We start from the raw sequence: 10,971 nt of genomic DNA on the forward strand, positions 1-10,971 counted from the left end.
CTTAGGGAAAGGACGATGTTTCAGACACTACCGCTACTCAAAGTAACCTCACACTTCACCTGAAAACCTGCAACACTACCAGCCCCCAGCAGCACCTGCCCGCCCTGGACGGACCCCCGTCTGGCTTGTTGGTCGGGCTCAACCGGTGCCACCCTTGGGCAAACCCCCGGCTAGGCCTGTTCGCTTCAACCTCAGCTCCCAGTAGCACGGCTCCCGGGGAGCGGTCCTGCTGTTTTTTAAATGCACGAACGTCACCCACGAGCAGGATGCTCTTGCTGGCCACCGAGTCGGGATTACTTTCAAGCCTACCACTTCAAATGACAAGAGTCAGTGAAACATGGGTGACTGATAACCGTTTCCGGAAAGTTAAAATTCGATCGCATCTTTTAGATTGCAACAGATCTCCAGCAAAGAGGTGCTACTACCGGCCACTGGTGTCTTGGGCTCACACACGTACGCGCAGACGTGTGCGTGCGTGTGCATGCGTGTGCGTGCGTGAGAGAGAGAGAGAGAGACATATCTGCATCCTTTTCACACAGTCTTTGTTTATCCCCCCCAATGGCAGATCTGCCTTCTAGCCACAGGATGTTTTTTCTACCAGATACTGTGATTAATATCCATATTTTCAGCTCCTAGTATGATAAATCTGCAGTACCTTCCATGGAATTTTCGGATCGCCGTTTTGATGGTTTTGTTGTCACCGACCTGGATGCTCTAGTGGAAATCTCAGTCTTAAAGAAAAGAGAATGGAAAAGAATTAGTTGGTGCATGACACAGCAATGCCTTGAGTAGATTTACTAGTCAAGCTCTGCTCAAGGAAGAACAAAGAGGAAACAGAACACCACCATCCCCTAAAGAGGAATGGATACCAGAGCTCAGCACCCCAGACCTGAGGGTGAACAGAGGACACTCAGACCTCCTTCACTCTAAATTCGGAAATCCATCTTTCTGCAAAGCTCTCCAAAGCCCAGCAATCCGCCAACCACACTGAGAAGCACCGTCTTATCAGATGTGTTTATGAGAACTCCATCTCCTTTGCTATATGCTAATTACTCGCATGCATCTGTGACAATTCTGAGTGCAAACATACACATGTTTAAACAGAGCACACACCAGCCATAAGGTTTTGCTCAGCCTGCCATAATGCCCTCCTAGCTGGCCTCTCAGCCTCCACACCGCACCTGGTCCGTCTTCCCTGCAGCTGCCTGGACGCGTTCTCTAAAATGCAAAGTGCTTTAGGAAAGTTGGGCTGAGTCTAACCTCCATGGCCTGGAGACGAGGAGATGATGTGGCCCAGCCTCGGCTGCGCCCCAGCCACAGGACACGCACCACGGGGCCCCACACAGGCCAAGCAGAGCTCAGAGGGATCCCTCCAGCATCTCAGCTGTCCCAGTCTGCCTGGTGACTGGATCTTCTCCCAGACTCACCTGAAGCTCCACCAGACCCTCTCCCAAATGACTCCCCCATCCCTTTGTACCCCATACGTCACACCTGTCAAACAACTGTATGAGGAAAGCCAGGAGCCGAGCACAGAAGCCGGGACTCATGCGTGAGCCTGCGCCACGTCCCCAGCCGCCGGTCTCCACAGACTAGAAGAGACCGCAGCATGGCAGTCGCCACGTCAACACAGCCACGGTTTATGTCCCTTGAAATTATTTTTTAAAGTTTACCTCTGTTTCAGCTTTGGAATCTTTCAAAGATCCATCTGGCAGCTTTTTAGACACCTCCCCTGAGCTTGAGGACTGTTAAGAAAAAAAATCGTCACATTCTAGAATTATTCAAATCTGCTACATCCAAAAACACATCAAGGTGCCAGATGTTTCTAGCTGAGCAGCAGCAAGATCACCCTTCCCTTAAGAGCGTCCATCCCACTCCAGGCCTGAGTATCTGCGGCTGGCATGCAGCCCTCATCCCAAAGGGCTGTCCGGATCATTCCGGGTGGGGCAGACCGGGGGCGCAGGGGGTTGGGGCGGCGCCTCCCAGGAAGCTATGGAATAGTGGGACACGTGGGATGCCCACCCAAGGCCAAACCTCTTGGAAACGCCCAGTAAAACATGGGGAATCTGAAAATGTGGGAAGGAGTGAACAGGAGAAACTACCAGCCACCATGGAAACACGGCCCCTGCTCATTCTGGGGCCGGTGGGGGCGGGGCACTTTCCAATGGAGGGTTCTCGTCAAGCAAAAGCTTCAGACTCTCCCTCAGGAAATACTCCCAAGGGTGCAGGAAAGGGGAACCCTCCTACACTGTTGGTGGGAATGCAAGCTGGTGCAGCCACTCTGGAAAACAGTATGGAGGTTCCTCAGAAAGTTGAAAATAGAGCTACCATAGGACCCAGCAATTGCACTACTGGGTATTTACCCCAAAGATACAAATGTAGGGATCCGAAGGGGTACGTGCACCCCGATGTTTATAGCAGCAATGTCCACAATAGCCAAACTGTGGAAAGAGCCAAGATGTCCATCGACAGATGAATGGATAAAGAAGATGTGGTATATATACACAATGGAATGTTATGCAGCCATCAAAAGGAATGAGATTTGCCATTTGCAACGACGTGGATGGAACTGGAGGGTGTTATGCTGAGCGAAATAAGTCAATCAGAGAAAGGCAATTATCATATGATCTCATTGATATGAGGAATTTGAGAAACAAGACAGAGGATCATAGGGGAAGGGCGGGAAAAATGAAACAAGACAAAATCAGAGAGGGAGACAAACCATAAGGACTCTCAATCTCAGGAAACAAACTGAGGGTTGCTGGAGTGGAAGGGGGTGGGAGGGATGGGTGGCTGGGTGGTGGACACTGGGGAGGGTATGTATTGTGGAGAGCATTGTGTATTGTGTAAGACTGATGAATCACAGACCTGTACCCCTGAAACAAATAATACATTATTTGTTAATAGAAAAATTAAAATAAATAAATAAATAAATAAATTTTGAGGTGTTAAAAAAAAAAAAAAAGGGAAATCCTCCCGAAAGGAAGTACAGGAAACCTGGGAACCCCAGCTCATAGCTACAGTCAAGTCTCTGACCGACACGTCCTAATGTAAGGACTAGAAGAGACTAGACCTCAGACCCTGTGCCCCATGAAGACTGAAAAGCAAGGGCTGACTGTCGAGTTCAACCCTGATGCGTTTCCCTAACTTCCTGCTGGAGGCGCCAGGCTGTCCCCTCGAGGGTGAGGGGCGCCGCGCACACCGCCTGGATACCTGGTCCTTTACCGCCACACCTGACACTCTGCACACACCTACTACTTCGCCTTCTCTTCATACACCGCCTGAGGGGCTTGAGAAGGTCCCAGCAGTGTCTCTTCCAGACGGGAATCGAATGGAGGAGAATCAAGGGATCTGACGCAGGGTGAAGACCAGCAGAGGCGGGTCAGAAGGGAGTCTCTGCCTCCCCAGAGCCTCCTTGGGGGGTGGCCCACACGGGGTGTCCTTGCCACGGGCAAGCGCTGCCCCCCAGAAGAGCTGACCCAGCAAAACCACCACGGAAGTTCTACGCAAGGCCGACTTCGGGGGGACGCGGACCAGCCCGGGGCAGAGGCCCGGACCCTGCGCCCTGGCCCCACGCGCTCGCAGCCAAGCCGTCACTGCCGCTGGGCTCCAGAATCCCACAGACCCCCCATAAGAACTTCTCTTTGGAATTAGCTTTCTATTAAGAACGCTCCTCACGGCACCAGCAATTTTCGTGAACGTGAAGCATGGGAAACTTCGCCGGAAAACCTGGAGGGCTGGGGCCATGCCCCTCGGCGGCCGCCTCACGCCAGGCAGACACGCGGGAGCACGCTAGTGCCTCAGAGGACTCAGGCTGGTGAGAAACACCTTTCCTCAGACCTCGACAACGAGGCAAGGGGTGGGGAACGCCCTTGTTACTCCTAAAACTCCTGAGGGAAGCCGGGTTTCTGTGACCTGTCTCACGGGGCCCAGTACTCTAGGGCGTTCACGGCAGACCACGAGGCTCTCGAAGGGTCCGACCCGCGGCCCTCACCCCGGTACTGCCGCAGCCTGAGACACAACATGCCACAGAGCCAGTGCACGAGCCCCGAGCGCCGGCGCAGGCCTCGCCCCTCCCCACGCCGCCGCGCCCCGTGGGCACATCTTGAACCTCCCCAGACCTCCGCTCCCTCCCTCCTAGCAGCTGGGGACCAAGAGATTCCCACAGCCTTCCGGAGACACTTCCTAATGTGCTGTCCCCACGAGAACAGGCATGAGCAGCGCCAGCCCTGACGGGGACCTGAACTAGCTGTAGTGACCCCAAAAGTCACTTGCACACTTAGAAAACACTGAAACCAAACACATTTTCCGGCCAACCATAAATTTACCTGAAAATTTAATTAAACAAAAATTACAGTAACAGAGGCCTGGTACGTATCTGCTAACGCCCACAAGACTCAGAGAGGAGCCCTGAGCCTTGGTAAATTCAGCCGTGCCCAGGAGCACGCACACGACCGAGGCGGCTCGGAAGGACCGCTCACGCAGCTACGGGGTGGGCCCCCTGTCTTCAAAAAACACCCAAATGCACACACTCAGCCCGAGGCGAGAACAGTGCACCTCGGAACCCCAGCAAAAACTGGTGTCGGTTTGGGTTTCTACCGGGAATGCCCGAGTGGCTTCACCTTACCGCAGTGCTGGAGAGAAGCAGAGTCCCAATCACACTGCGACAAAGACGGGAAACACGTTCGAGAACACCACAAACTCTTCTTAAAGACAGAGGTTTTCAAGCAGGACTTTACCTTTTTGTCGGGTTTGTCGTGCTCTCTGGTCTTCTCCCTGTCGGGGTCTCTGGAGTGCTCCCCGTCCTTCACCCTCCGCCTGTCCCTGTCCCGGGCCTTGTCCTGCTCGCGCTCCCTCTCCCGGTCTTTCCACCTCTCTTTCTCCTTTCCTCCCTCGTTCCTTTTCTCTCTTGCGCGGTCCAGGTCTTTGTCACGGTCCCTGTTGCCTCGGTCTCTGTCCTGCTTGGCCCGGTTTCTGACTCGTTCTCTCTCCCCCTCTCGGTGCTTGTCTCGCTCAGGATCTTTATGTCTATCACGGTCGGTCTCCTTCGTCTTCTCCTTCTCCTTGTCCTTCTCTCTTCCTTTGCTTTCTTCCTTCACTTCTTCTTTCTCTTTTCGATCTCTGCTTGTACTTCTCTCGTTTATTTCAGAGTTCCTTTTATCCTGGAAAGAAGGTCAAACAACAATATCACTTACGAATGTCTTCATCTGAACTATAAAAAGACTCATTATTTCATTTTTGAATATGTGCAATTTGCAAGTCACCTCTTTATCTTTATGAACTCTGGGCTCTTCTTCTCGTGCATTCTTATTGTCCAATTCCTGAGCTTTTGACGTCAATGAGGTCCTTCCCTTCAGGTCCCCCTTCTCTCCAGCCAACACTCTCTTCACCGCTTCGTCGCTGGAGAGCTTGCAGTCCGAGTGGGAGGAAATTAAACACACAGTGAAAATGAGATCAACACAAGTGACAAATGCGAGCATCTGCATTCATAGAAGGTTCACGAAACACGTTAAACACGTGGACATGAAAGTCAAAGGATAAAATATTAGAAGGAAATGCTGTCATCACCAAGTACAGCATCACCTCCAACACTTTACACGTGAACAGCAGAGCAGACCCTAGCTAAGCAAATCGCACTTCAATCCCCTGAGCTGTCGAGTGTGGACGTGTGTGTCGTTCAAGGACAGCCCAGCGCTGTGCGCGACCCCACAAACGCCTTACACCTCTCACAAGGTCAGAGGCCGGCACTGACAGGGCCTCACAGAATGATCTAACTCAAGCTCCATCACACGCCAAAACCCTTCTGCAGCATCTCTGACTCTGCACAGAAGCTTTGAACACCTCCAGGCAGGAATCCCACTCGCTCACACACTCATTCCACGAGGACGCACTGAGTGACCATCACTCGCCAGGCCCTAGACGCCAGGTTGAGAACACGCTGTGTATCGGGGGAGAGGCCAGATGCAGCAGTTAAACATCGGTGTGCCTAAGCCAGCCTGGGAGAGAGGAAAGGCCAGGGCTCCCAGACCAGCAACCGATCCCCCACTGCTGCCAGACAAAGAAATGAGGGCTCCTGACCAGTGCAAGGGGCCTCAGGGTGCAGGCACGGGTGCGAGAGCTGAGAAAGAACTGGAGGGGAGGGCGTAGCCACAGCTCTTGAGGACGCTTGTGAGCCATGCCACGGAGCTGGCTGGGCCCAGAGGCAACAGGAAGCTGGCAAAGGATTCAGCAGGGAAGACAGGAGTCAAATGTGCTTTGACAGAGAAGTAACAGGAAGGATGCAGGGGTGGGGACTGGGTACAGAGGCCAGGGCACTGGCAAAATCAGCTGCGTGCCTCCGAGCCTGAGATCTGGATGCAGACCAGGGCAAGGCTCTCTCGAGGCCTCCTTGGGGCCACCACCTCCCACCCCCACCCCTGCCATGTGAGCGGAAACCCACCCCCTTTCCCATTTTGGTACCATGGAAAGTTAGCCCCAGCCCACCACCCAACAGTACACGAAGGGCTCTATTAGCTATGCCCTCTGCCCTCGGGGGCGATGCGGCTCCCACAAAGGAGAAAGGCCCTGGGGACGCCCTGTCGGCACCGCCAAACCTAGATGCCCTCTGGCGTCCCTAGCGAGGACAGCCTGGGCTGGATCTAAGCAGAGACGCCAAGCTTCCAACCCACAGTGAGGATCTCAGGAAGTAGCGAATCAGTCCCTACACAAGAGACTCAGGATTACTTTGAAGGTGGCACAGCTCTGCGGTCAGTAGCCAGGAGGGAAAGAGGACCAGAAGCACAGAGTGCAAGGGGGAGGGAGGAGAGTGGGAGGAAGGAATGGAAGGAGAGAAGCAGACCCTGGAGGCTGGAAAGGCAGGCGGAGAACAGGAGCGTCCCATAAGCCCCAAAGCAACAGCACAGCAGGTCCTCCAGCCCCAGGCCCTACCCTGCAAGGAGGCCCACAAGGAGAAGGCAGGCAGGGCCTGGCTGCCGGGCATGCCGCCCCTGCCCCCGCCCCCGCCCCAAGAGCCAGTGTCTGTGAAGTTCCCTCGTTCATACTTGGCGTACCCTCGTTTTACTGTATAGTTTCAACCACCCCTTCTGGGACTCTGAGGTTCCAAAGCACAGCGCTTGGCAGACACCACCAAACACTCCTGCCTGAGACACTGCCCACTACCCTGCGGTCGCCTACCACCCCGTCTTGTCTTTCAGGGCTGCTGGGTCTAAACTCTGGCACCTCCGCATTACCTTGCTGAGACAGCATTTTCCAATTCTCTGGAGCAGCTCGTTTGTTCTTTCAGGCTCGTGCCCGGCCACGATCCGCGCTGGTTTTGCGGACAGTGGCTCTCCTGAAACCATCACCACCACGTCTATGGCCTTCTGAAGGAAGCTAATTTTTGCATCTTTATCCTGAAAGATTTCCATTTAAAATACAAATAAAAAGTACTTCCAAAAAAGTTTCCACCATCTTCAGTATGCTCAACAGGCACAGTTACTATTTATATCATGTCAGATTTGGAAATACTAACTCTTTGTAACAAAAAAAAAAATTAAGCTTTTAATTTTAGTTGGTAGTAGGCTAGCAGAAACCTCTAAAACACTAGTTCCATTTCTCAGTGGATAAAATTAGCATGATATGCAGTTGGCAAAAATAAGAAAATGAAATGAGAAAGGGTATACCACAATTCACAAATTAATCAACCTTGTATTTCAACACACATCAGCATATAAATGACACACATCCAGTTCACAGCTTACAGAAAACCCACTTGTTAGGGTGAGGGGCAGCCACCCCCGAGCCTACCTTAACGTTATCGGACTTCAGCTCGGCGTCTGTGTAGAGACCCTTCATGAAACCGGTCATCCTAATCACCTGAAAAGATCAAGGCCGTGGTCAGCACCTCACAGGGCAGCCTCTTCATCACCCTCACTCCCTGAACCCCACACTGTCAGGAGCTGTCGGAGTCCGTCCATACCCAGGATTTAATTCCTTCACTTACTCAACAAGCTTCTGAGTGTCTACTATACGGGAGGCCTTTTACCAGGCAGAAGCCAGCCTGGAGGTGCAGACGGGTAAACATCTCAAAGACTTGCGGGGTGCTAAGTTCCTAATCCAAACACAGGAGGGGCGAGGGTGTCCGAGGAAGTTTCCCAGAAGACATGGTATCTACACCGAGACCACAGGCTGAGTGGGGGGGGGGGGGGTGTTTAGGACCCATGTCCCAGGCTAAACCATCCCTGCAAAAGGTCCTGGGCCCAGAGGGTCCCATTCAAGGGAGCAAAAAAAGTTCAGGGCAGGAGGAGCCTGAGGCCAGAGTCCAGCGGGGCCAGAGCAGGCAGGGCCTGACCCAGATGGCCTTCAAAGATGCTCAGGAATACGGACTTTGGCCTAAGGACTACGAGGAGGCCCTGAAAGGTTCAGAGGCAGGGGGACAGCATCTTACAAGGGTCACTCAAGCCCAGTGGAGAGAATGGATTCTGGAAAGAACAGAAATTTCTCAGCCTGGGTTTCTGAACCTGGATGGAAAGGACTTTCTCCTCACTCACTTGCTACAACAGGGGGGTGCTCTGTGCAACTGTCACTTTTGTTCTCTCCCTGCCTGTCCTTCCCCTCAGTCAACCTGTAGCTCCCCATTACCCTGAATCAGCTTTAGGGGTAGTGATTTTCCCTGTTCCTCCCCGCACCCACACACAGCCAGGCTCCTCGTTCTCTCAGACCAGAGTTTTTCAAAATGCAAGAAGTTGCTGTAAAATCAACATAATGGTTTTTTTGGTTTTTTTGTTTTTTTTTTTTTTTTTCAAAAAAGAAAACGTCAGCTGCATTGTATATAGGAAGCATGAATACACCTACACGTGTATGTCCTGGATGGATATAAAGCATATGTATTAGTGCAAGACATGTTTGTTGGAAAAAAGACAGTCCCATGCTAACATCAGGCTATTTCTCTGAGACCAAGCACACCTCACTACTAATTAAACTGGCTCTCATTCCTCATCAACTACCTAAGAGTTGTGCTATTATTTCTTCTGAGAAGACAGATGGACTATTAAGAGTATCCCGCACTGAATATTCCTAGAGCCTTTTCATTTTGTCTCTTCTGGGGTTTTCCTACTTTGCTGGCAGTTAAAATTGTGAACAATACTTTTAAGGGACAAGAAACATTAACCTTATAAGATCAATGCTTTGATTTATGAAAAAGAGAGTTAGTTTAGCCGTAGCTAAATTACTAATATGGTGACTTGTGACAACAATACTCAGAGAGTTAAGAATTTTCAGGAGGCTCTTCACCTCTTACCTGAAAATGCTTTCCAATATGCCAATCATTCTAACAAGTAGGTGACAATTAATATATTTACCTTTACAGAGGCAGAGAAATTAATTTCAGAATTAGATTAGGAAGAAAACACTGGTTCCTGATTGGGAACCTGCAACTGCTTCCACACAGCCTGGCTACTGGTCCACCAAGTCAATTTCTGCTTGAATGTCCCTCTCCTTCCCCATCCTGAGGCACTCTGACCTTCCAGGAGCCCAGTGCCACACCAAGACCCAAAGGAGGAGGCCTATCCCCACTACCTCTTCCCGGGCTCTCCACTTCAGTGGGGAGACAGGACTAACACAGAAGATACAAGTGTGAGGGTATGGTAACAACTGCTGTAGTCAGGCAGGCTCACCTGCTGGCTAACTCACTTCTTCCATTCTGGGTTCGGGGGCGCTACCTGTCTACTTCATGGGTAAGGCAGTGCACAGCCCAGCTCCCACCGGGCTCTTCTCACAGCCGTGTCCCTTCCCCAAACACTGTCCAAGACAGGTGGAAGTGTTGCCCCAGCTACAGGAGGAGGTGGAGGCTGGACAAGACAGCGCTGGGATGTGCGTGGGATTGCAGAGAGTTCTAAGCACAATTAGGGTTTTCAACACAGAGGCACACATTATAAACTAAGTTGAGACAGCAAATGATTACACAAAGCTTGTGGAGAATAATACACCCAACCTGTTGGAAAGAGTTAAGAAATGAAGTTTGAGGACCGATATGCAAAGCCCTCGGAAGTCTGCAAGTTCAACCGGATTCCTAAGTCCCAAAGACCACACCCATGTTCCTGAGTTCAATACCCTTCTTAGGAGCACCATGGAGATGAGTTACCAGGAGCCTAGACAGCCTCCTTCAACAACGAATGTGTGCTGTGCACCTTCTGTGCACTCACCCAGGATATGGCAACAAACAAGTAACTGCCTCCATCATTCTGTAATTCGCCACCCATGGGGAAAAGTTACAACCAGTCTCAACGGAGGTGAGGTTGTGCCCTTCATCAGCCAATACCAACCTGCTCTTTCATAGCTTTCCCCTGGGGGTCCCACCACAACCGCCTTCGGTACATTTATCCACAGGTACTCATTAAGCATCCAAACGTGATCACCATGCAGAGTAGTGTGGAGAAAAGGGGGGGGGGGGGGGGGGGGGGGGGGACTCACAGAAACGACTCGGCCGGGCAGCGTGGAAGGTGTGCTAACAGATCCAAGAGCGGTGTGGAAAGAAGAATGTTCCCTGAGGGGCCGGAAGAGGCGGCCCAGCAGGAGGGTGAGAAGGAAGGAGCAGGGCTGAGGGCGAGGAACTCCACGCAGAGGCACCGCGAAACTGGGCCCAGCGGGGGCTCCTCTGTCAGGGCCTGCGCTAGGCTATGGAGGTCCGATTCGAACGCCAGCCGCGATCCCGGCCCGGCCTGCACCCCGCACCTGGGCCCTGCCTCCACCTGGGCCCTGACCCCCACCCGGGGCCCCGACCCTTGGCCGCAGCGCGGCCCCCGGCCCGCACCTGGGCCCCGACCCCCCCCCGGAGCCCCGACCCCCGCACCAGGGCCCCGACCCCCCCCCGGAGCCCCGACCCCCGCACCAGGGCCCCGACCCCCCCCCGGAGCCCCGACCCCCGCACCAGGGCCCCGACCCCCACCCGGGGCCCCGACCCTTGGCCGCAGCGCCGCCCCCGGCCCGCACCCGGGC

At 53.0% G+C, this 10,971-nt stretch overlaps 1 protein-coding gene across 6 annotated transcripts in view; it reads right to left on the bottom strand.

Annotated features, from left to right (window-relative positions):
- TRAF3IP1 (TRAF3 interacting protein 1) overlaps positions 1-10,971 on the bottom strand; it is a 65,728-nt gene that overhangs the window by 54,328 nt on the left and 429 nt on the right. For all 6 annotated transcript variants that reach the window (XM_035006753.1, XM_035006752.1, XM_035006751.1 and 3 more), the window contains exons 2-7: positions 7,783-7,851; positions 7,227-7,388; positions 5,262-5,405; positions 4,737-5,159; positions 1,671-1,742; positions 656-731 (exon numbers count right to left, since the gene is read on the bottom strand). In XM_035006753.1, the coding sequence (XP_034862644.1) occupies positions 656-731; positions 1,671-1,742; positions 4,737-5,159; positions 5,262-5,405; positions 7,227-7,388; positions 7,783-7,851 (946 nt within the window). The remainder of the gene's footprint in view (positions 1-655; positions 732-1,670; positions 1,743-4,736; positions 5,160-5,261; positions 5,406-7,226; positions 7,389-7,782; positions 7,852-10,971) is intronic.

The sequence above is a fragment of the Mirounga leonina genome, unplaced genomic scaffold, assembly GCF_011800145.1.
Source record: "Mirounga leonina isolate KUSES-001 unplaced genomic scaffold, KU_Mleo_1.0 Mir_151, whole genome shotgun sequence".
In the NCBI taxonomy this organism is placed as follows: Eukaryota; Metazoa; Chordata; class Mammalia; order Carnivora; family Phocidae; genus Mirounga; species Mirounga leonina.